A 27,372-nucleotide genomic window follows, 5' to 3' on the forward strand; every position below is an offset into this window, starting at 1 on the left:
CTAAAATGAAAGTAAATAGTTAAGAGAGAAACGGATGCATGCCTGTATATTAGATGCGTGCAGCTCTTAAAGGGACAGGACACTAAACGTGCTGTCGACTGTCATTAAAGGGATAGTTCACCCTAAAATTTAATTTCTGTCATTATTTACTCAGTGGAAAACCAAACAGTTGCTGGTCCACATTGACTTTGATAGTAGGAAAGAAAAATCCTATGGAAGTCACTGAGGACCAGCAACTGTTTGGTTTTCCACCTTCTTCAAAATAGCATTTATAAATGTTCAGCAGAAGAAAGAAACTCATTCAGGTTTAAAACAACTTTTGAGTAAATGATGATATAAAAATACAACATTATGACAGAATTGACAGACAGATGACAGAATATTTATTTTTGGGGGAACTATTCATTTAACGTTAACAAAACAACAAAACACAAAGAGAAAAATCCCTCACTATTCTTGACTGAAACACTTTAATACAGTTGCTTTAGGAATCAGTCTATCTAGTGTTTTATTTTTATATTTGTTCATTCAATTTCATTGAATGCTCTGCTAAATACACCTATTGTACCTGGAAATAAAGCACTGTTTGTTTTATTTGTATATTATGTGTATTTGTAATGTGTATCTTTGTTCTTATTTTTTAATAAGAAAAATAAAATAATGACAAAGATTTTTTTATCTTCGCCCACTTTGGCCTAAATATCTGCCATGCATCTTTGTCTTTCTAGTTTGGCTGTAATGCTCAGACAACTTGTAAAACCAAAATAGTAAAACTAACAAAGAATCGTGATAAAAATCGTGAATCGTGATATTTCTATAAAAAATCGTGATATGATATTTTTCCCATATCGCCCACCCCTATATACCATCCTACCCTATTAATAATTTTTTTTGTAAATATTTATTTATTTTTTATTATTATACCATCATTGGGAGCTGAGCCCCCCTAAAATGAAAATCGCCCTTGGTCATCGCTCAAAAAAAATAAAAATAAAATAAAAACCTATTGTGGCGGGAGGAGCCAACGACAGACACAGTGGGCGTGGCGTCAAGCCTCGGAGAGGTTTTTATTAAACAATATATCAAAATAAAGTGTCCAAAGGGGGAAAAGTGTCCAAAATAAACGGGGATCTGGTGTCCTCGTCGTGCTGCGGGGCTGTGCAGGAGGGCAGTGTTCAGGAGGGAAGGGTCCAGGGAAGGGGCGGAGTCCGGTGGCCGCACGCGCTCCCCTCTCGGGGCCGGGAGCGAGTGGCGGCGGCGTCTCTGGCGCGGCTTCGTCCATCTTCGGGATCCCGGCACTTCTGGGGGACTCGGCGGCTCGGCATCCTAGCCCGTCAGCCGCCTAACGGGTGCGGCAGTCCTCCTCGACGCTCCCTTCCTGGACCCACGAGGACACCAGCGTGCATGCACGGGGGAGAGACCGGTCTCACGAGGAGAGGCGCGTTCAGCATTTAACGGCGGCGGTGATGAGGCTCTATTCACGTCAGGTGCGCCTCATCACACGCCGCCAGCCCTGGCTGTTTCAGCGCCCCTCCTCTCTCACACACCCACTCCTGTCGGGAGCCTGGTGAAGGGCGGCGAATATGGGACGGGGTGGTGATGATGGACAGGGGGGAGGCAGCCGACTCGTCACACTATCCAGAGAAATCGCGCCATCCGGATAGGGTTTGTACGCAATCCATCGCACCTGCACATGACACATATCACGTCACACTCAAAAAAGATTATTTCTTAAAAGTTATTATATTTCTCCACTACTGGCTCATTTATCAAACGGGTGCTTTCTCTTCGTCCGTTGCCCTCACAGATTCCTGCAGCTAAGCTTGGATGTACATTTACATTCCAATAAAGGTTATTGATGACATGCCTCTGAAGTTTGACTTTTTGCACCATTACAATACTTACAGGCAACTAGTCATCATATCTTCCGCTCCAAGAAACACGTTAATGCTCAGTAGTACACATATATGGTTTTTAATGTATTTGCATTGTACTAAAATGCGTTCATTTTCAGTGGGCACATATCCGGCTGAAACAGGTAGCCTAGTGCATCCCACATTTTTCAACATTAACATTTTAATATAACATTATAGTCATTATGGCCTTTTGAAAAATTTTTTTTTGAGGAGGTGGGGTAGTGCACAATAGGCCCCTGTGCCGCGGCCTAAGCTTTTGTCCTTAATGGCATTTATTTTTCCTTCCATTACTTTTACTTTTATACTTTAAGTAGTTTTGAAACCAGTATTTTTACACTTTTACTTGTTGATACTTCAACTTCTACAAAGTCTTTTTAAACCCTAGTATCTATACTTCTACTTGAGTAATGAATGTGAATACTTTTGACACCAGTGTTTGTCATTGTCGCCCCTAGATTGTGTTAAACACACACGATCGTTTGTACACAACTGATGACTCAACTAACTAATCATGTCACATTATTAATGAAAGTAGCACATTAGTTGCATGTTGTTTTTGCATCTCGATTTTTATTCACATGACAAAAAATATTATGTTTCTCACCATATATTTTTGTAAAACGTATAAAATGAGTGTCATTAAAGAATTTAATGAAAGAGAAGTAGATAAGTCATTAGTAAGTTGGTAAGAAGAGCGTTAATAAACTGTTAAGAGTCGGATCATTCATATGGTGACAGACGGACTCAGCGTTTCACAGACTTGTATAACTGTGTGCCAGTTTGGTTCTGATGACAGCGTGAACGCAATGTTTTCCTGCGTCTGCTCGTCTCTCTAGTGAGTTTGTGTCCGGTGAGTGTGTTCATGGTCAAAGTGGTTTGATGGTCGGCCATCGGGGTCAATTAGATTGTCCGTTTCTGTATTTGTTCTATTAGTGTCTATTATTTGTGACCATGGACCACAAACCCAGCCATAAGAGTAAATTTTTTGAAATTGAGATTTATACATTATCTGAAAGCTGAATAAATAATCTTCCCATTGATATATGGTTTGTTATGATAAGACAATATTTGTCTGAGATACAACTATTAGAAAATCTGGAATCTGAGGGAGCAAAAAAATCTAAATATTGAGAAAATCTCCTTTAAAGTTGTTCAAATGAAGTTCTTAGCAATGCATATTACTAATCAAAAATTAAGTTTTAATATATTTATGGTAGGAAATTTACAAAATATTTTCATGGAACATGATCTTTAATTAATATTCTAATGATTTTTGCCATAAAAGAAAATTGCATAATTTTGAGCCATACAATGTATTGTTGGCTATTGCTACAAATATTCCTGTGTTACTCATGACTGCTTTTGTGCACCAGGGTCACATTTGGGATGCTGGTGGACATGTGGGATAATTGTTACAGAGTTTTTGCTAGTTGTCTCTGAATGAGTGCTCAACTAGTGGATTTACTCAAACATGACTAACAAAAGCTCACATCTCACAGACATCTCACCTTTAGCTCTCGCTGATCTGAAGCACTCTGGAGATTTACTGACCTCGACTGATTCACCACTGTCTGCTCCTGTCTTCATTAGCTCTGCTGTTTGCAAGGATGCCAAATCACTCTCGTTCTGAGGATGTTTCTGTAAATTAATCCTCTTTCTCCTGTGCTGTAGGTGACCGAGAGAAGCCGAAGATCGACTCCGCTGAGGATTTACTGATGAAAAAGATCAAGAAGAAAAAGAAAAAGAAACACAAAGAGGGTGAAAAGCGGAAGTGGCCCAAGATGTACAGCAAATCTATCCAGACGGTGTGTTCTGATCTCCCCAAATCTGGCTCAGAATTCAAGCTGTCGCCGCCTCCGGTCCAGCAGGGCGACGCTCTGAGCTCCGTCAGCGGCCTGAAGCAGGAGAACAGTGACGGCGAGGCCAGAGCCGCTAAACTGCCCGGCCTGGACCGGCTGGAGTTCGGCTGTCTGGTTCACGTGGAGCACCAGCCCAACGGAGGCGCTCTGGTGGCTCACGCCTACAGCAAGGAGCTGTCTGTCCTGTCTCCTGTGGAGATGCAGAGGTTCGCGCAGGAGTTTGTAATGTTATCGTTTAGCGAGGACCAGGACGGAGCCGCTAACTACGTGATGGGCGTGATTCACGGCGCTGCCTCCTACCTCCCAGACTTCCTGGAGTACTTCTCTACTAAGTTCCCCAACTCGCCCGTCAAAATGGAGATCCTGGGGAAGAAGGACATCGAGACGACTTCTATGGCAAACTTCCACGCTCAGGTTAGTAGATGCACAGGTTGTGTTGCACTGCTGGGTGTTTGGAGGTTCAGACGTTACACGAGCGCGAGACGGTCAAACATCAGCAAACAAACGACTAGAATAACAGATCAGTGCTGCAGACACACAACATGGGTGGCCAAAAGTACATTTTGCGCATTAGTATTTAGAAATCAATGTATGCACACGATTTTTGGTTTTTATGTGTGCACCATCTGTTTTAATAAATTTAAAAATTTTTATGTGTACATTTGCACTCTATAAAACAATGTTCATTCACGAGGCCCCGGATGATCGTAATGTGTTGATATGTCATGTAGTGGGAGGGAAAAATAGCCTACAATTTTCTGATGCATCTTGAATCTTTCTATTTCTGTTTTGAAGGTGTATTTACTTGACAATTACTCAACTGCATATGAGTTGAGTAATTTGAGTTGTTATTATTATTCAATACTATTTGAAGTACTTAAATATTTGTATAAATTAAAATATTTACAAAAATGTTTTATTATATGTGGTATGAACAGTCATTGCATTTCACTGGATTGGTAATGGTTTCTGAAAGTTTAGTATCATGACAACATGAAGTAGATTACTGGATGACAAGTATTAAATCATGAAGCCAGTGAAGATTCACCTCTAATGCTGTGTGTTTGTCTACATACTTATTTAACAAACATTTTTATTCATTGTGATTTACAAATGAAGAACACAACAAGCAATTTATCTTAAGGAGCCAAAAATTAAGAAGAAGTGCTGGTAATCAGGGTTGCCAGGTCTACATAACAAAACCAGCCCGATTTGCTGCTCAAAACTAGTGTGGGGAAAACTAGCTATCAAAATGACATTCTGGGGGGTCAAATCCTCCTTCCGGGGTTGAAGGTTAAAGTCATGTTAGGACTTAAGGATTAGGCGAGGGCTTTCGCTTCAACCCACGGACAAAAACAAAACAACCCACAGCAACAGTATACAGTAGGGGAAAACTGCTAGTAATACAGTAGTGTTTTAAAGAGGCAGCTGGAAGCAGTGAAGTGCTCACGAGTTTTCAGCTGTGTATTAAATACTGTCTGAGAATCAGCGTTTCTTATAGGGTTGGGAAGATCATTCCACCAGCGAGGAACAGCGAATGAAAACGTTGTGGAAAGTGATTTTGTGCCTCTCTGTGATGGTGCCTCACAGCGTCGCTCAGTCGTTGACCGCAGGTTTCTGGACGGTGTGTAGACTCGTTAGAGCAGGTGGAGCACATGATGGAAGTCTAGTCAGAAGAGTGTGCAGTACTCCAGTCTAGAAATAACAAGGGCCTGGACTGAGTTAAACGGAGCCTGATCCACCTGTTGATGTGCAGAGCTGGTTCTGCTTGATCTGATCGGAGTTATTGTTGATGACTGTAGCTGGATGGTGAATTGTACTTTACCGTTAAGACGAGAAGCTCTGTTTTTGCTAGATTATCTTTGCCGCTACACTGGAATCGTCTGGTTTTAATGAATAGTAAAGCTGTGTTTCTGCAGCAGAGCAATGGCCGCAGATCAAGATGACAATGTGTTTGTGTGTGTTGTGACCTGTGAGCTCTTAGGATTGTCACTCTCTCTCTCTCTCTCACACACACTTTATCATAAACACTGAGACAGGCCGACCCGTGAGATCTGATGTTTGACAATCTTCTCATTAGAAACAGCATCTGCTCTTCCTCCGTTTGTACCATTAATAGAAACGTGACCTCCATAAAACGGCTGGACACACTGCCAGAGCGGGCGAGCCCTAGCTGTGTTTGTTCTGCTGTATGTCAGGCAGAGATGAGTCAGACATGCAGGCATTTGCAGCCTGGACATGACGTGAGTGATGTCATCATGCACTGCTCACTTCATATTCCCCTGGTTCCTGAAGAGCTCACTGTACTGGAGTGATCACATGACCACACACAGCGATTCATTGGCACTGCATCATTCATTTATTAATAGCATACTGTTCATGTTTGCGTTTATGATCATGTGATCAAGCTTGTGTGTTTAGACGATTGAAACGGCTGGACAGACGGAGAGTCAGAGACTGTCTGACGTGTGTGTGTGTGTGTGTGTGTGTGTGATTTTACTCGAGTACTTGAGTCAAAACACCCACTGTCCTCCTCTGTCTCTCATGATATCTGTACTTAGTGGCCATTTTTGTCCTGAAAATGTTTCCTCTTCTTGTTGACGTTTTAGAGTTTGTTGTTGTCGTTTATCTCTGTGTTTGGGCTACACACGCATGCACACACACACACGCGCGCACACACAATGATACAGTTAGGCATATGACGTATCAAATTTTCATGTTGCGATTAATTGCTAATGCTTTTATCACGGTATACGGTATTATCGCGGTGTTGAAATTTAGTTGCAAAAAAATGTTGTCATAAAATATAACTGGTTTCAGGTTTAATAACTGTTGTAGTCCAGATTAAAATGTAAACACATTTCGAAAATAAATAGCCTATTAAGTCTAAATATTTAAGTACTTGCCACCACTGTGATGAACACCATAGCGAATACAAAAATCTGAATTTCTATTTAAATTATTTAAATATGATTTAGAATGTAGGGCAGCTGCTTTGTTTCCAGGGTAACAGCTGCATTTCGGCTGAATGTGTTTTCATTCAGAGCATCTCTCTCTCGCTCCGCCATGCGCTTCTCATCCGTGCTTGTTTACATCAGAGAGCACACGCGTCTTTGACGCAGCATAGAGTGGTGTTGTGCAGTGTGACCAGTTGATGGGAAAAATATTCTTATAATGCATTCAAAAATGGAATAATTTGTAATAAATAATTGTTCACGGTCATGTCTAGATACAGTATGACTTCTAGTAGGGATGAACGATAAACCACTATAAAAGTCCGGACAGTTAGTATTAGCGTTTCATATTTTAATATCATTATATATTTTTATATCATTTATATATTATTTTTCATTAAAACCATGTTTGATTTTAAAAAAAACTCTCAGCATTAAAGGGTTAGTTCACCCCAAAATTAAAATTCTGTCATTAATTACTCACCATCATGTTTTTCCAAGCCCTTAAGACCTTTGTTCATCTTCGGAACACAAATTAAGATATTGTTGATGAAATCCAAGAGCTCTCTCTGACCCTCCATAGACAGCAAAGCAACTGACACGTTCAAGGACCAGAAATGTAGTAAGGACATTGATAAAATGGTCCATGTGACATCAGTGGTTTAACCGTAATCTTATGAAAGGGAAAAAAAGGGAAGTAGTGCGTGGCCAAGTATGGTGACCTATACTCTGAATTTGTGCTCTGCATTTAACCCATCCAAGTGTACACACAGTAGTGAACATGCACCTGGAGCAGTGGGCAGCCAATGCTGCGGCGCCCGAGGAGCAGTTGGAGGTTAGGTGCCTTGCTCAAGGGTCTCACCTCAGTCGTGGTATTGAGGTGGAGACAGTGTTGGTTATTCACTCCCCGCTCCTAAAATCCCTGCCGGACCTGAGACTCGAACCCACGACCTTTGGGTTACAAGTCCAACTCTCTATCCATTAGGCCACGACTGCCTCTTATGAAGCTATGAGAATACTTTTTGTGTGCAAAGGAAACAAAAATAATGACTTCAACAATTTCTTCTCTTCCGTGTCATTCTCTGCTGTGCGTTCATGACAGTACCAGGGTGCATGCTTGTGCATTCCTCTGCTCGTAAACAATGTGCAGCGCTTGCGTGTTCTAGACAAAGACAAAGCAATAGTGATCATGTAATGAAAACAGTTGGACCAAGTTCTTACTGACGCGGACTGGAACTTTATTAAAAATAAAATAAATTTTCTAATGTTGGGATCAGAAGGAAGGCGATGCAAAGACTGTTTTTCCAAAACTTGGGACTGCACAGCATCTTGTTGTCTTCAGAGCATCTTTAAAGTTTAGTCACGAGTTTTATAGGTAGAAACTCGTGTGTATGCGGGAGAATAAAATGCTTTGTGAGACTCCCACAAAATAAATATCTAAACATAAAATATCTAAAAACATATGTGACCCTGGACCACAAAACCAGTCATAAGGGTCAATTTTTCAAAACTGAGATTTATATAGAATCTGAAAGCTGAATAAATAAGCTTTCCATTGATATATGGTTTGTTAGGATAGGACAATATTTGAAAAACTGGAATCTGAGGGAGCAAAAAAATCCTATATTGAGAAAATCTCCTTTAAAGTTGTCCAAATGAAGTTCTTAGCAAGGCAAGGCAAGGCAAGTTTATTTATATAGCACATTTCATACACAGTGGTAATTCAAAGTGCTTTTACATAAAAGAAAGTGAAATAGACATTAAAAATCAATAAAAATATGAAAATAAAAATAATAAAAACAAGGAAATTTAAGGTTATATAGAAATTGATTTAAAATGAATTTAAAGAAAATGATTATACATAAAATTCATTGCAGTCAGTTCGGACATATAGCACAGTGCTCATTCAAATGCACAGTTAAACAGATGAGTTTTGAGTCTGGATTTAAATGTGGCTAATGTTTTAGCACATCTGATCTAAAGATGAGATGTGATGAGAGATGAGATGTGAGATTTTTGATAAGTAATGCATATTACTTATCAAAAATGAAGTTTTGATATATTTACAGTAGGAAATTTACAAAATATCTTCATGGAACATGATCTTTACTTAATGTCCTAATGATTTTTGGCATAAAAGAAAAATCTATAAGAAAGAAAAATTCAATGGTAAGATAGCGCCGCGTATGGCTGCTGTGGTGTGGAACGCTCCCGTACTTTTGTTGTTTTTGTTTGTTTGTTCTGTGTTTAGTTATTCTCTTACTGTCAGTTTTACCAGAGACGAACTACTGGACATAAGGCAGCACACACCGGACAATTTTTTTCCGGTTTTTGATTATTCAGACGCTTTGTTGGATGTTTTGGTCGGAGGGGCAGCGGTCCTAGTCAAACGCGCGCTCAGACGGAAAAGAGGGAAGCGCGCCGGCGCGCTGGTTAAACTCCGCGAACGCGGCTTCCGAACTGCGCTCCCAAGCATTCATCTAGCGAATCTCCGATCCCTTCCTAACAAAATGGATGAACTACTTCTCCTCACCCACACAAATAAGGACTTTACAAACTCTGCTGCATTGTGCTTCACTGAAACCTGGCTGAGTGAAAACATCCCGGATAACATGCTTCATTTGCCGGGATATCAGCTGTTCAGATCAGACCGCATCACGGAGCTAACGGGGAAAACGAGAGGTGGTGGACTATGTTTCTACATAAATGAAGGTTGGTGTTCAGATGTAACAACTCTGAAGAAGATGTGTTCTCCTAATTTGGAGGCCTTCTTCATAAACTGTAAGCCGTTCTATTCACCCCGAGAGATTTCCTCCTTCATTCTCGTGAATGTGTACGTGCCTCCGGACGCGTGCGTGAGCGCCGCGATGCAACAGCTGGCCGAACAAATATCTGAAACAGAGCAAAGGTACCCGGACTCTTTTTTAATCATTCTTGGAGATTTTAATAAAGCAAATCTCTCCCGCGAACTGCCAAAATACAGACAGCATGTTACATGTCCCACCAGAGACAGTAATATATTGGATCATTGTTACACAATAATTAAAGATGCATATCACTCTGTCCCACGGGCAGCTCTGGGGCTCTCTGATCACTGTTTGGTTCATCTCATACCGACCTATAGGCAAAAACTCAAATCTTCTAAGCCTGTATTAAGAACTGTTAAGAGATGGACTAATGAAGCAGAGCAAGATTTAAAAGCTTGTTTTGACCTCACTGATTGGAGTGTTTTTGAAGCCGCTGCCACCGATCTGGATGAACTCACAGAGACTGTAACATCATATATCAGTTTCTGTGAGGATATATGCATCCCCACCAGGACATTCTTATCATTCAATAATGATAAACCGTGGTTTACTGGGAAACTCAAACAGCTTCGTCAGGCCAAAGAGGACGCTTACAGAAGTGGGGATAAAATCTTGTATAACCAATGACAATGACAATGACAATGACCATTTATTTATATAGCACAATTAATTTCAACTTCTGTCGACCAATGTGCTTTCCAGTAAGACTTTAAAAACAGAAAAACACACACAATGAACAAACAGTAAAATTATGACATTTAACTATGCCGTCAGCCATACGCTTTAGAAAATAAAAATGTCTTTAGCCTGGACTTGAAGATATTAACAGAAGAAGCTTGTCTAATGGAGAGTGGCAAGGCGTTCCAAAGCCTGGGGGCAGCAATACAAAAGGCACGATCACCCCTGCACTTAAGCCTCGACCTAGGTGTAAACAATAGATCCTGGTTGGAAGACCGAAGGGATCTAATGGGTTGATAGTCAGTCAGTAACTCACAAAGATAGGTAGGAGCCAAACCATTTCGAGATTTATAAACGAGGAGCAAAACTTTAAAATCCACTCTAAAACAAACAGGCAACCAATGTAATGAGCGTAAAATAGGAGTAATATGCTCCCTCTTCTTGACCCCGCTCAAAAGTCGAGCCGCAGCGTTTTGAACAAGCTGCAAGCGGGATATAGCTGTCTGGCTAATTCCAAAATAAAGTGAGTTACAGTAGTCCAGCCTAGATAAAATAAAAGCGTGAATTACTTTTTAAAAATCTTTAAAAGAAAGAAAAGGCTTTGCTTTAGAGAGTAAACGCAGCTGAAAAAAGCAAGCTTTGACTACTGAATTTATTTGACGGTCAAACTTTAAGCCATCATCAAAAATTAATCCCAGGTTTTTTACCCATGGTTTCAGACATGGAGACATCTCACCCAGATCCAATTTTGGGGAATCTAAAGATTCAGAAGGGCTAAAAACAATAATTTCAGTTTTCTTTTCATTAAAAATTAAGAAATTTAATGAAAGCCAAGCCTTCACATCCGCCAAACGTGCCATAAGAGACTCAAAACCCACAGAATTCCGTTTAACAGGCAGATAAACCTGAGTGTCATCCGCATAGCAGTGAAATGATAATCCATGTTTTCTAAAAATCGAGCCAAGAGGGAGCATATAAAGAGAAAAAAGCAGAGGAGCCAGAATGGAACCCTGGGGAACCCCACAAGGTAAAGAAGCATTTCTCGAGTAATGTTCACCCATCTTGACTGAAAAACTCCTATTTGCAAAATACGATTTAAACCAATCTAGAGCTATACCTCTTAAACCAATGCAATGTTCTAATCGATCAATGAGAATAGCATGGTCAACTGTATCGAAAGCGGCCGTCAAATCTAAGAGCACAAGAACTGCAAAATCCCCAGAATCACATGATATTAAAATATCATTAAGAACCTTCAAAAGCGCAGTCTCAGTGGAATGGCATTTACGAAAACCTGACTGAAATGTTTCAAACATTAAGTTATCAGCTAAAAAACTTTGCAGCTGTGAGAAAACAATTTTTTCCAGAATCTTGGAAATGAAAGGCAAATTAGAAATAGGCCTAAAATTCGTTAAAACTGATGAGTCCAGATTCTGATTTTTGAGCAATGGATAAACTACTGCATGCTTTAAGCAATCAGGCATAATACCAGATTCTAAACTGCGATTAATTATAATCAAGAGATACGCGGCAACATCAGTAAAAATTTGCTTAAATAAAAAAGGGGGAATTATATCCAAAGATGAGCCCGAAGGTTTAAGCTGCTCAACTATTTCCAGCAAATCTGAACGTGAGACCAGTTCAAACTGACTAAAAAAAGTAGTAGAGATAGAGGGGTTTGATGGATTAGAAAAAGAGGGCGTTATCCCCAGCCGGAGATCCCTAATTTTCCTATCAAAAAATAACAAAAATTCTTCACATGATGGAGAAGAAACCCCAGGGGCTAGACCGGCCGAAGGGTTGAGAGTAGCATTAATAATATTAAAGAGAGTCTTTGGACTAGAGCAGTTCTTATTAATAATAGCTGACAAATGTTGGCATTTTGCTTTTTTCACTGCTTTCTGATATTTGAATAGAGTGTCCTGTAAAATCTCAAAAGAAACATAAAGCCTGTCCTTTTTCCATTTCCGTTCTGCTCTTCTACAACATCGCCTAAGAGAACGAATGGAATCATCAATCCAGGGTTCAGAACGAGTTTTAGACTGAAAAGTCCTAAAAGGAGCCACAGCATTTAAAACGTTTGAACAGGTGAAATTAAACCTGGAGAGGAGCTCCTCAACACTAGCATCACAGGGAAAATTGACAATAGATGGCATCACTTCATGAAAAATTGATAAAAAAGAGTCTTTAGTAGTGGGAGTAATACACCGAGAAAGGCGGCCACAAAATGAGACTGTAGGTGCAACAGCAGAACATGAGACAGTAAACATAACAGTCTTATGGTCAGAAAAGCCATTTTCGCATATTTCTAAATCAGTGATACTAAGTCCATGCAGAAGCACCAAGTCAAGTATATGGCCACCCTTATGAGTGGGAGCATTAACCCCGATAGAAAAATCAAAAGCATTTAGTAAATGGGTAAACTCCTTAGCTATGTGATCATTCATGCAACAAACATGAACATTAAAATCGCCGAGTACAAGAACCTTATCATATTTCGGAGTCACATCACCCAGGAACTCAGCAAACTCCGTTAAAAAGTTCGTATTAGATTTTGGCGGTCAATAAATTACCGCTATCAAAAGCGGATCGCCAAGTTCCAAAACAAACAACTGAAGTTCAAAGCTGTTGTAGGTACTACTCGCCACTGAGCGACAGATGAAATGATCTTTAAAAATAGAGACAAGTCCGCCACCCCGACCAGTTGTGCGTGGGGAATTAAAAAACAAACATTTAGGTGGCAGAAGTTCAGAGAAAGGGCTCAAATCACCTGGACAGAGCCAGGTTTCAGTAAGAAATAAAAAGTCCAATTTTCGAGAGGAGAACAAGTCACTTAAAATGAAAGTCTTGTTAGTTACCGATCTGGTGTTAATTAGAGTCATCCTTAGATGCAGAGGGTTTGTGGTAGATTCCTTGCGTTGCTTTGCCCGAGGTAGAGAACGAAGATGTTTCAAACACACTCCTCCACGATAAAAACGAGGAGAAAAGGCAGGAGAATATACATCAAAGACCGGGACCGCCGCAGTCGGAGCCAGGGGGATTATCCACTCCCGAATTGGATCCAGGGAGCGCCGACGAACAGCACGATCTTCAAAAACTCCATCCGAACAGAAACCCTCTCGATGATTCAGCAGCGCCAGCCTTAGCTTAACAGCAATGCCACCCCGTTTACCCCGGCGTCGCCTCCGCCTCCAGGCCGGTAAGGAACAAGGCCAGCGGCGTAGGTACCCAGGTATAGACGATAGTATGGGAGGAGGGGTATAGTAAGAGCCACTCCGTAGTAACAACGCATTTGCAGAAACTTGCAGATTTAAAAGAGGTGCCCGATCATATGTCAGTACCAGTGAGGCGCAACGCAGCGGCTGGCATATAAAACAAGTTAAAATAAACAAACAAACAAACAACACATGGAGCGACGGACGGCAAGCCACACACATCGGCGCCATCTTCAGAATCAGACCCCAACCAGGCCAGGAACAGACTAACAAAGGAGATCAGAGTGGCTAAAAAGAACTACTCTGAGAAGTTGAAAAAAGAACTTTCAGCCAACGATCCGGCGTCGGTATGGACTGGTCTGAGGAACATCACCATGTACAAGACACCACCCCCACAGTCTGGAGAATCAACTGGCTGATGATCTCAATGTGTTTTACTGCAGATTTGAAAAGGCCAGACTGACACCCAGCACCCGCTCTGATCTGCACTTCACACATTCACCTTCCCCCCCTGCAACCCCTCTTACTCCCTCCCCCACCATTCTACCTGCGTTTAAAGTCTGTGTAGAGGATGTGAACCGGGTCTTCAGAAAACAGAAATCTAGGAAAGCTTCAGGACCAGACGGTATTTCACCTGCCTGTCTAAAAGTCTGTGCTGACCAATTGGCCCCCATCTTTACACAAATCTTCAACAGATCTCTGGAGCTGTGTGAAGTTCCCTGCTGCTTCAAACGCTCCACCATCATTACCGTCCCCAAAAAGCCCAAAATCACTGGACTTAAGGACTACAGACCTGTCGCACTCACGTCTGTGGTCATGAAGTCACTTGAGAGACTGGTCCTGGCCTACCTGAAGGACATCACTAGACCCTTGCTGGATCCTCTTCAGTTTGCCTATAGAGCAAACAGGTCTGTGGATGACGCTGTCAATATGGGACTGCATTACATCCTGCAACACCTCGACAAACCTGGGAATTATGCAAGGATCTTATTTGTGGACTTCAGCTCGGCCTTCAATACCATCATACCTGACCTTCTCTCAGACAAACTGAGACAGCTCTCTGTGCCCTCCTCCATCTGTCAGTGGATCACCAGCTTCCTGACAGACAGGCAGCAGCTAGTGAGGCTAACTCACATCCAGGACTCTCACCATCAGCACTGGCGTCCCTCAGGGTTGCGTTCTCTCCCCACTGCTCTTCCCCCTCTACACGAATGACTGCACATCAAAGGACCCCTCTGTCAAGCTCCTGAAGTTTGCGGACGACACTACAGTCATAGGCCTCATCAAGGACGGTGACGAGTCTGCTTACAGACAGGAAGTTGAGCAGCTGGCTGTCTGGTGCAGTCTTAACAACCTGGAGCTGAACACGCTCAAAACTGTGGAGATGATAGTGGACTTCAAGAGAAACCCCCCTGCTCTCCCCCCACTCACCATCATGAACAGCACTGTGACTTCAGTAGAGTCATTCAGATTCCTGGGAACCACCATCTCCCAGGACCTGAAGTGGGACAATCACATTGACTCTATTGCGAAAAAGGCCCAGCCAGAGGCTGTATTTCCTCCGCCAGCTAAGGAAGTTCAACCTGCCTCAGGAGCTGCTGAAACAGTTCTACTCTGCAATCATCGAGTCTGTCCTATGTTCTTCTATAACTGTTTGGTTTGGTTCAGCTACCAAAACAGACATCAGAAGACTACAACGGACAGTTAGGACTGCTGAGAGAATTATCGGTGCCCCTCTGCCCAGCCTCCAAGAACTTTACACCTCCAGAGTGAGGAAAAGGGCTAAGAAAGTCACTATGGACCCCTCACACCCAGCTCACTCTCTCTTTGTACTGTTGCCCTCTGGCCGGCGCTACAGATCACTGAGCACCAGAACAGCCAGACACAAGAACAGTTTTTTCCCCCAGGCCGTATCCCACCTGAACAACACATAACACACCCCGGTACTGTACATCTGTACATAACTCATCAAACCTTCATCTGTACATAGGACACATGCACATTCACAGTTCTGTCTATGGTCATGTCTCTTTTCTGTATATTTTTATTTTTATTACTATTGTTATTCTTAATTATTGTATATTCTCTTCATTAGTGTTCTTTATCACCTTTATTATATGTTGTCTGCACTATGTTTGTACTTTCTGTACTGGAAGCTCATAACACCAAGACAAATTCCTTGTGTGTGCAAACACTCTTGGCAATAAAGCTCTTTCTGATTCTGATTCTGATTCTGATAATTTTGACCAATACAATGTATTTTTGGCTATTGCTACAAATATACCCCAGCGACTTAAGACTGTTTTTGTGGTCCGGGGTCACATATTGTTATTCATCTATTGCACAAAAACAACAACAACTAATATAATGTAAAAATGATTAACAGGCGCAAGCATAGGCAGAGCTTCCATTTAGGGCTGCCACAAACGACTATTTTTATTTTGATTAATCTAAACGATTAATTTCCCGCAAAAAAAATCAACAATTTCGCTTAAAAATATTTTATTAAACCAAATGAAATCCAAATTTCTATGAAATCCTTTTTTAAAGCAAAAGTGAAGTGCAACATAGAGTGCAAGAAGAAGCAAGTGTCCATCTCTCAGTCCAAATCACTGAAATCAGTTCAGTATTATAGTGTGAGAATGACAACATATCCACACGTTCTAGTCTACTAATAATAAAATTATAATCAAAAAACGTTTTTACCCTGTTAACCTTTGCCAGAGCGATGGCGCACTGAATGCTCTTTGTTTGCATGTGTCATTGTTTTCTAATAGAATAAATGAAACGGGACAAAGTTAATCTTGACAAACTATATATCATTCTGAAGGTCTAAGCCTCAAGCATCGACGACAGATCGCTGTTTTTTGATGGAAAGCTTATAAGGAATGTATTTGCTACATTTGTGTAAGCAGTACACATCAAAACATGCAGAATAAAAAAGCCGTACGTACCTTTATCATTGTAATAACGAGCCACACTGCTGAAATCCCAGTTTAGTTAGAGAGGTAAGGGTCCACAGAACAACATCCCAGCGAGCACTTTTAGTCCAGCGAAACAATAACGTTGTAATAAGGGTGAATATTCCTTTGTTTACATTTCATTTCTTCGGGAGAGTTATTGTTCGCGTCTGTTATGGAATAAATTACGCTCAAAAACAGCGTCTTGGTGGTAAAAAAACAACACCATGTTGTAGCATACAGTTTTAAAACAGAATGAGACCGTCTACGGAAAAAAACAGTCTTAGAAAAGCGGAATATAGATTATTTGAATTTGGCGCTCTCTCCTGAGTGACGCACGCTGTGACGCAGCTGTCATCTGAGCGGGGCGTAACTTAGCGATCTGCTTTTTCCATTAAAAAAAAAAATTCTTTTTTTTTTTCTTCAACATTTTTTATATATGTGTGTGTGTGTGTGTGTGTATTGTGTGGGGAATGTGGCCGTATCTGCATGATTATCATATGTATGGACGCACATCAGCGTGTTTATTACCGCGAAGGTTAACAGGTTAAAGGAGTATTTACCAGAAATATTATTTACCAGAATTTATTTAGGTGAAAAATGTAAATGTTCAGTATTTCTTTTCTTTTTTTTATACTATAAAATCAATTAACTGGAGATGCTTTTTATTATTAAAATTTAATGGAACAATTAAAATGGAATCCAGAAAATAATGGAAAACAGAATTTGGTACAGATAAAACTGTCAAACTCAATTAATTAGACAGGCTTTTTGATTAATAAAATTAAAAAAACTGAATTTTTAAAAAAAATTTAAAAAACTGAATGGATTTCATAGGGCCCTATAATTATAATATTTTTTTGTGGTAAAAAAAATAAAAATTTTAAGTAAACAATAGCTTTTAAAATGACTTAAAGTACATGTGTAATAGCAATGATGTAATAATAATTAGTTCAAATAAAGTATCAAAAGCAAGAAATCATATGGTTTTATTCAACAAAACTGTTAAAATACATAATGTATTATAAACAATAGAGTTAATGTAGATTATGCATTACAACAAAGCCCTGCAGGAGCGCCGATGGCCTGACGATTATTTTTTACACATTACTGTTTAATATTGACCAAGCACCATTTAATTCAAACGTACACTTAATCTTTAATATTTGTCCATTTCTTTAGGACAGAAATGCTACAGCTGCTGTAATTACATGAATATGTGGACATCAAACCGTGTAAACTCAGAGTGAGGGGTTGAGCTTTTATTTTGAAATCGCGATGTATTCTCCTGTGCAGATTTATAAATGATTTGCCTTACAAATCTGATGAAATGGCGCATGTTGCGTTCTCAGATGAACGTTATAATAAACACAAACTCACAACAGCATGCAGAGATGAGTATGAGATGCTCCACACATGTAAATGATAAGTTTCTGTGGAGCTACTGTGAACGGAGCCGTTGTGAGAGGCACGTACTTAATCTACACGCATGGAAATAATTAAAGAGCATACTGTGTGAATTGCATCGCATATAATTATTTAATTAAATCATAGCGTTTGTGAATTCACAATTATGCTTAATTATGATTTTTAAATGGGTTTAATACATTATGCAGCCTTGGAAAATAGTCTAAAAATGTGTTTTATGGATTCTCGTCCGTGAAATGCGCCACTTCCGGTGTTTTGCCGGTTAGTCGACACAAGCAAAATGAAGTTGAGGATTTTTAAAAACGAATCGCGACAGCCCATAACACCGCGTCACCACCGGTAGTTGGTCCATTTCCACCGCGGAAGTTAAAATCTGCCACCGACACAGCCCTAGCTACTGCAGGTTACCCAGAACTGACTTTGCGAACCGCAGTGTTTAAAGTTTCTAGTAATATGGCAGTTTACTTAACAGCAAATCAAAGATTCTTGACTCTAACGCTGTAACCCTTGATTAGATTGACAGAACGCACTGCTTTTTTCTAAACCAACCAAAAAAAGGCGGTGCGGTGCGCCTCGCATTTTCAAACCAAAAAAACACCTTCTTCTGTCTGATCGAGCCTAACAAAGCAGTGTTTGTAAGTGCAGTGCTGCTTTGTTTTCAGCGGTTACCATGGAAATAGCTCTATTTCTGCTGTTCCATCAGCTCCACCTGCTGTCAGACAGTGAAGTTACATTCTCATACATTCTGTCTGCTGTTTGCCTACAGACCAATGCAAAAATGGTAACTAATTATTGTTGTAAATCTTTACCTGTAGATGAAAAATAAGAATTATCTCAACACTTCAGATAGTAATTTTGCTCAGAATATACTTTATTGTATTTCAAGAGATTTTTATGCACTTTTATCAGACAAATAAGATCCAGAAACAATGGCATTTGACAGTGGTGTGGTGTGTGTTCAGGTGAGGAGGAGTTACTCTCACGGGACGTACCGCGCCGGTGCTATGAGGCAGATCAGTCTGGTGGGTGCCGTGGACGAGGAGGTGGGCGATTATTTCCCAGAGTTCCTCAATATGCTGGAGAAGTCTCCCTTCCTGGAGGTGTGTTTTCCTCTCACACACGTTTCTCTTTCACACACACTTTTCTTTTAGCAGCAGCATATTGATCTGTGTGTGTGTGTGTGTGTGTGTGTGTGTGTGTGTGTAGCGGACGCTGCCGTGGGGGACGTTCTCCAGTCTGAAGCTGAAGAGCCCAACAGAGAGTGATGATGGGCCCATCATGTGGGTTCGGCCCGGAGAGCAGATGATCCCGGTGACAGACATGCCAAAGTCTCCCTTCAAACGGAAACGGTAACGCAGCAAACTTCACTCGTGTGTGTGTGTGTGTGTGAGTGTGTGTCTCTCAGTTCTGTGTCTAAAGCCCTATTCGGACGGGATTAGTTTTACATGGAGAGGTGGGGTAAAGTAATTATTACCAGAGCTTCTCAGTTATTTTTGTCCTGTCCGAATGTGCCATCTCAGTAATCATTACAGACTATAGCCCGATTCGGACGGTAATTGTTTCTCATATGGACGTCTGTGTTCAAAAAGGGTTTAAACGCTGAATTTTTAATCGATTTCTTCTCGTAAACTCAGAGATGTGGATTCGGACGGCAAATAAATTACCACACGACCTTGGTGTTCGTCAAAAAACAGTAGGTAATTCAGCCGGGGATTTTCACGGGGGTCGTGAGAGAAAAACACAGACGTCCCTGATTCGGGTGGCAATTAAATCACCAACTACCCCCTGTATATGGTGAAAATCACTGAGAAACAATTACCGTCCAAATCGGGCTTATGTCAGTAAAGATTACGGCGACTTTTACCTTCTGTAAAAAGATCAGGAGAAATTACCTCAGGTAATACTAATCCCGTGCTAATAGATCAGCTGTAAAAATATACGTAAATATTCCATCATTTCCTGTCATTTTCCGCGGTTTTTCAAATATGGAGGCGCTTGAAGAAGCTTTCAGTTTTGTTCTATGCAGAGGGACAAGTCGGTGGCAAACCTCAATTCTTTTCAACATAAAATTATGCAGGATTAGTAAAACAATACCAGCTATGCTACGCTTCCTCTCTCTCTGACAGTGAGTTCATATCACACACAGCAGTTCTACATAGTCACGCCTCCTGTCAATCACTCAGCACATCACTCATCTTGTCTAAACCTCAAGCATTTTTACTTTTACAAAACGATGAAGAGCACTTGCATTCAGGAAGTAACATAAAACGCACGTGACGACAGGCAGGTGACAGCGGTGCATAAATCGAGTTACCCCTCCCACTTCTGATAGTTTTACTGAGATTTCTAATCCCGTGCGAAACTGTCATTAATATTACAGACGTCCTGTGGTAAAATTACATTACCCCATCTACCCCTGTAAAACTAATCCCGTCTGAATAGGGCTTTACTCTGTGTCTGTCATGATCCTTCTGTCTAATATCAGTCCATAACATCATCATCATGAGCTCCAGAAGTTCAGATCAATAACATCAGAGCTGGAATGACTCTGGGTACAAACACACACACACACTAGGGTTGTGACGGTGAGGAAATTTTCCCACCGGTTAATCGACGTGTGACAACACCGGTAATACTGGTATTACCGTGGTGGTGGTGGGATCGTTTGAGTTTTCCCTCTTTTCCTCGAATTTGCGGCAATTCGGCATCAAACAGTTGTTTGTTTTTAGTTTGTTTGAGTTTTCCCACTTTCCTTTGCTTGTAAAAACACCGTATTTCCCCTTGGGGGGAAAATCACACAGTTTAAATAAAATAAAAACTAGCAAATACTGTGGAACCAAATAAATGAGAAACGAATGTTAAAAAAAAACCTTCCAATATTACTTTAGATAAATGGGAGGTCAACAGGCTTTTCAAAATCCAAAATAATTTTTTAAACAGGTGCTTTTACATTTCGTTTTGAAATTCTTCTGCCATCGTCTTGTCTGTCTCACCACACTCTTCTGTCAGTCACCTTGGCTCACTCTCCTCACGTGTTCAATGAAATCTGATCTGTGATGCGCGACTGTCGTTCGCTCGATGTGTTGCATTGAGCAGCCGTGTTCAGTTTTAATTGTAGTGTCTGTTCTCTAACTGAACTAAATGAATTTTATTACTATTAAAAAAAAATCTAAATTACGGTGAGGGACGGTGCCGCGGTGGGCAAGTGAAGTAACCGGTGTTGCGGCTTAACACCGGTATCACCGCCAACACCGTCTATCGCAGCAAGCCTAACACACACACGTTGGTTTTTGTGGTTTATGGGGACTCTCCATAGGTGTAATGGTTTTTATACTGAACAAACTGTGTGTGCTATTGCCCTACACCAACCCTACACCTAAACTTAGCCCTCACAGGAGACTTTGTGCATTTTTAGATTTAAAAAAAAAAAACACCGTTTAGTATGTTTTTTAAGCCTTTTGAATTACGGGGACATAGTACGGGCAGTGTCCTCATAAACCACTTTCATATTGTAATACCTCTGTCATACCCATGTCATTATACAAATTTGTGTCCTCATAAACCACATAAACATGCACACAAACAAACACACACACACTCACTCTCTCTCACACACACACACACTCACTCACTCGCTTACACACACACACACTCACACACACACTCACTCAAACACACACACACTAGGGCTGCAACAAACGAGTATTTTGGTAATCGATTAATCTAATGATTATTAGAACGATAAATCGACGAATCGTTGATTATTTCACTGATTAATCAATAGACTTTGACTATTCAGCTTTTGCAATTAGTTAAAATATTAAGTTATACAGTGAGGTCAATAAGTATTTGATCACCCTGTGATTTTGCAAGTTCTCTTACTTAGAAATCATGGAGGGGTCTACAATTTTCAGCATAGGTGCATTTCCACTGTGAGAGACAGAATCTAAAAATAAAAATCCGGAAATCACATTGTATGATTTTTTAACAATTTATTTGTGAATTACGGTGTCAAATAAGTATTTGATCACTTGCTTATCCGCCAGATTTCTGACCCTCAAACACCTGTTATTTTGCTTTTAAATAGTCCAGCTACACTCTGCTCATGATTCTAAATTAGTAGCAACTGTTTGAGGTCGCTAGCTGTCATAAAGACAACATAGGCAAAGTAGCAACATGGGCAAAACCAAAGAGCTGTCAAAAGACACAAGAGACAAAATTGTAGACCTTCACAAAGCTGGAAAGGGCTACGGGGCAATTGCCAAGCAGCTTGGTGAAAAAAGAACAACTGTTGGAGCAATTGTCAGAAAATGGAAGAGGCTAATGATGACTGTCAATGTCCCTCGGACTGGGGCCCCACGGAAGATCTCTCCACGTGGGGTATCAATGATGCTAAGAATGGTGAAGAATCAGCCCAGAACTACACGGGAGGAGCTGGTCAATGCCGTGAAGAGAGCTGGGACCATCGTTTCCAACCATCAGTAATACACTAAGACGTCATGGTTTAAAATCTTGCATCGCACGGAAGGTTCCCCTGCTTAAGTCAGCCCATGTCCAGGCCCGTCTGAAGTTTGCCAGGGACCATCTGGATGATCCAGAGGAGTCATGGGAGAAAGTCCTGTGGTCAGATGAGACCAAAGTAGAACTTTTTGGTCTTAACTCCATTCGCCGTGTTTGGAGGAAGAAGAATGATGAGTATCATCCCAATAATACCATACAGTGAAGCATGGGGCTGGAAGCATCATGCTCTGGGGGTGTTTTTCTGCACAGGGGACAGGACGACTGCACTGTATTAAGGAGAGGATGAACGGGGCCATGTATTGTGACATATTGGGCAAAAACCTCCTTCCCTCAGTCAGAGCATTAAAGATGGGTCATGGCTGGGTCTTCCAACATGACAATGACCCAAAGCACACAGCCAGGAAAACCAAGGAGTGGCTCCATAAGAAGCATATCAAGGTTCTGGAGTGGCCTAGCCAGTCTCCAGACCTAAATCCAATAGAAAATCTTTGGAGGGAGCTGAAACTCCGTGTTGCTCAGCGACAGCCCCGAAACCTGACAGATCTAGAGAAGACCTGTATGGAGGAGTGGGCCAAAATCCCTCCTGCAGTGTGTGCAAACCTGGTGAAGAACTACAGGAACCGTTTGACCTCTGTAATTGTTAACAAAGGCTTCTGTACCAAATATTAAAAAAATTTGACTCAAGTGATCAAATACTTATTTGACACAGTAATTCACAAATAAATTGTTAAAAAATCATACAATGTGATTTCCGGATTTTTATTTTTAGATTCTGTCTCTCACAGTGGAAATGCACCTATGCTGAAAAGTGTAGACCCCTCCATGATTTCTAAGTAAGAGAACTTGCAAAATCACAGGGTGATCAAATACTTATTGACCTCACTGTACATATTCTAACAAATAAAGGTCACTTCAGCTTTAGAAAAGCATATTATGTAATCACAATTATTATAGAATTAATTGGTAACACTTTACATTAAGGTTCATTAGTTAACATGAACTATGAATGAACAATACTTCTACAGTATTTGTTAATCTTAGTTAATGTTAATTTCAGCATTTACTAATACATTATTAAAATCACAAGTTGTGTTTTTTAACATTGGTAAATGCTCTGTGAACTAACATGAACAATGAACAACTGTATTTTTATTAGCCAACATTAACATTTACATTTAGTCATTTGGCAGACGCTTTTATCCAAAGAGACTTACAATTGGGGAATACAAAAAGCGATTCATCTTGAAGAGGCAATCAGACAGAGGAAGTGCTCGTAACACCAAGTCTCAGTCATTGTTCAAATAAGTACAAGCTAGTAAGAGGAGAGAAAGATAGAGGGAAAGAGTTTTTTTTTTTTTTTTTTTTTTTTTTTTTTTTTTTTTGAGTTTAGGATGAAGTCAAGTACTGCCAAAAGAGATGAGTTTTCAGTTTTTTCTTGAAGATTGCCAGGGATCCGGCGTTCCGGATAGGGGTGGGAAGATTATTCCACCAGCCAGGAATGGTGAACGAGAATGTTCTGGAGAGTGATTTTGAGCCTCTCTGTGATGGTACCACAAGGCGTCACTCACTAGCAGATCTCAGACTTCTGGAGGGGATGTAGGTTCGAAATAGTGAGTGGAAGTAGGAGGGTGCTGAGCCTGTGGTAGTTCTGTATGCAAGCATCAGTGTCTTGAACTTGATGCGAGCTGCCACTGGTAGCCAGTGCAAGGAGATGAAGAGAGGTGTAACATGCGCTATTTTGGGCTCGTTGAAGATCAGTCGTGCCGCTGCATTCTGAATCATTTGTAGAGGTTTGATTGTGTTTGATGGCAGACCAGCCAGAAGAGCATTGCAGTAGTCCAGTCTAGAAACGACAAGGGCCTGGACAAGAAGTTGTGCAGCATGCTCCATCAGAAAGGGCCTGATCTTTCTGATGTTGTGTAGTGCAAACCTGCAGGATCGAGCAGTCTTTGCAATGTGCTCTTTGAAGGTCAGCTGGTCATCAAAGATTACACCAATATTTTTGACCGAAGTTGAAGGGGTAATCATTGATGAGCCTAACTGAATCGTGAAGTCATGCTGTAGAGTCGGAGTGGCAGGGAAGACAAGAAGCTCCGTCTTTGCCAGGTTGAGCTGTAGGTGATGTTCTTTCATCCACGCCGAGATGTCCGCGCATCCGTGCAGCTACCGATGGGTCATCTGGTTGAAAAGAGAGATAGAGCTGTGTGTCATCGGCGTAGCAGTGATAGGAGAAACCATGTGCATGTATGATGGGACCCAGCGATGTAGTGTATGTGGAGAAGAGGAGGGGTCCAAGAACCGATCCCTGAGGAACTCCAGTGACCAGTTGATGTGGTTTGGATACCTCCCCTCCCCAGGCCACCCTGAAGGATCTACCGGTGAGATAGGATTCAAACCAGCGAAGTGGAATCCCAGTGATGCCCAGTGATGAGAGGGTAGACAGGAGAATCTGATGATTGACAGTGTCAAAAGCAGCAGAAAGATCCAGCAGAATGAGGACTGATGATTTGGAATCGGCCTTTGCAATTCGCAGGGCTTCAGTGACTGAGAGTAGCGCAGTCTCTGTTGAATGGCCACTCCTGAAACCTGACTGTTTAGCATCCAGTTTGTTGTACTGTGAAAGAAACCGTGAGAGCTGGTTGAAGACAACTCGTTCGAGTGTTTTCCCTACAAATGGAAGGAGAGAGACAGGTCTGTAGTTATCTAAAAGATAAGTGTTTAATGTAGGTTTTTTGATCAGTGGGGTTACCTGAGCCTGCTTGAATGCTGTGGGGAAGATGCCTGTGAGGAGAGATGTGTTGATAATGTGTGTGAGTGCCGGTAAGAGTGTGGGAGAGATTGTTTGGAGAAGGTGTGAGGGGATTGGGTCGAGAGGACATGTTGTAGGATGGCTGGAGAGGAGAAGTTTGGATACGGTGAGGGGACAGAAGGAGAAGATGGGAGTTAGAGCAGTGGATGTGGTTGATTGGAGGTCCTGTGGAGTTGAGAACTGGTTACTGATTGTTCTAGTTTTGTCTGTGAAAAAAGAGGCAAAGTTGTCAGCGGTTATCAAAGTGGTGGGAGGTGGAGGAGGTGGACAGAGGAGAGAATTAAATGTTATGTAGAGATTACGCATGTCTGGAGCGCTGTTGATCTTTTTGTGGAAATGTGAGGATTTGGCAGTGTGGACTTCAGTAGAGAAAGATGAAAGCAAAGACTCATACCTACTCAGGTCCGACGGATCGTTTGATTTGTGCCATTTTCTCTCTGCCACTCTGAGTTTGGTCCGATTCTCACGAAGAACATCGGATAACCAGGGGTTAGAAGGGGCAGCCCGTGCTGGCCTGGAGGAGAGAGGACAGATGTCGTCTAGACAAGAGGTTAAGGTAGAGCATAAAGTGTCAGTGGCTGCATTTACATCCAGAGAAGGGAAATGGGTAGGCGAGGGAAGAGAGGAGGATACTACAGAGGAAAGAAGGGAGGGGGATAGGGAACGTAGGTTGCGTCTGAAAGTAACCGGTAAGGGAGATGGTGGCACCTGGGTAGCAAAATGTAAAGTAAATGTAATGAAGAAATGGGCAGAGATATGTAGTGGTTGTACCAGAATGTTATCTGTAGAACAATTGCGTGTGTAAATTAAGTCGAGTTGGTTACCTGATTTGTGCGTGCTAGTAGTGGTGAGGCGTTTGAGATCAAATGAAGCTATGAGTGACTGGAAGTCTGTAGCATAAGGCCTGTCTAGGTGAATGTTGAAATCGCCGAAGACTAAGAGTGGAGTGCCATCCTCCATGAAAGAGGACAGCAGTCCGTCCAGCTCATCTAGGAAGGTTGGTAGAATTTGGCCCGGAGGACGATAGATTACCACAATCTGGAGTCTTATAGGAGCTGTAACAGTAACGGCATGAGATTCAAATGAGTTGAGATTGCCTAGGGGAGAGTGGGTAGAGTATTAATTGTTAGAAATGAGCAAACCAGTGCCCCCACCCCGGCCAACTTGCCTAGGGGTGTGAGAGAAAGAGAAATTGTGAGAGAGCAGCTGGGGTTGCCGAGTCTTCTGGACGAATCCAGGTCTCAGTCAAGCCCAGGATGCTGAGTGTGGAATGTAAGGAAAATGCAGAAATGAAGTCGGCTTTGTTGACAGCTGACTGGCAATTCCAAAGACCTACAGAGAAAGAAAGAGGTGCAGTGGAAGATGTAGAGAGAGTGCGCAGGTTAGCAGGTTTACGTAACCTTCTGCGTGTGTTTTTAGTGCGAGGTTGAGAGAGAACCGGAATGGTTTGGAAACACATGATAGCCGTGGAAGGATAGAGGATAGTAAAGTGTGAGGGAAGATAAAAATGATACTTAAGTGTGTGCTCTGTGTCGTTGCTGGGTCAAAGTCGCGCAGGAGAAAGTCGTCTGTCTTTACACTCGTTGGTCTTCACACGAGGAGGCTGAACATCAAATAAATACAGTCTAAGAAGCTAGAGTGAAAACAGCTGTGGCCGGCTTCTGATCAGCCCAGCCAATAAGGTAGGACTGCTAATAGCTAAAGACGAAACTAACACTTTGCACAATCACACAGGCTCGTTCTCAGCTGAGGCGAAAATTATTCTAATTACCAGTAAGTGCAATCAAACAGAAAAACCCCAACGAAAATGCAAAGTAGAAATAGGTAGGAAACGAACTATTCCTTCCTAGTAGCAAGTAAATAATTTAAACAACAGAACTGCGACCAAGTTATTCAAAACACTTACGCGAGCTGCCGTCCGTCTCTTCTGGTGACTAATCGGCTTTCCCAAAGATTAACAAAGATTAATAGTTAAATGTAATAAATGCATTGTTCAATTCATGTTAATTAATACATTAACTAATGTTAATAAATGATACCTTATTGTAAAGTGTTACCAATTCCTTATACAAATAGATGTATTTGGCACACAAAATGAGATGACAGACAGAGACACTCTCTCACCATGTAATTAGCTACATGAAAAAGTAACTGAGTGACACATCATTCTGCTGAACATCTCCTTTTGTAAGTTATATAGATAAGAAACAACATAAAGGTAAGTG

General features: G+C 41.3%; 1 protein-coding gene across 1 annotated transcript in view; it reads left to right on the forward strand.

Annotated features, from left to right (window-relative positions):
• LOC306858184 (lysine-specific demethylase RSBN1L-like) overlaps positions 1–27,372 on the forward strand; it is a 38,418-nt gene that overhangs the window by 6,498 nt on the left and 4,548 nt on the right. Inside the window, 3 exon segments of the mRNA XM_079398599.1 lie at positions 3,588–4,189; positions 18,780–18,917; positions 19,024–19,166. Coding sequence (XP_079254725.1) covers positions 3,588–4,189; positions 18,780–18,917; positions 19,024–19,166 — 883 coding nt within the window.

Source organism: Barbus barbus, assembly GCF_936440315.1.
Source record: "Barbus barbus genome assembly, chromosome: 39".
Lineage (NCBI taxonomy): Eukaryota > Metazoa > Chordata > Actinopteri > Cypriniformes > Cyprinidae > Barbus > Barbus barbus.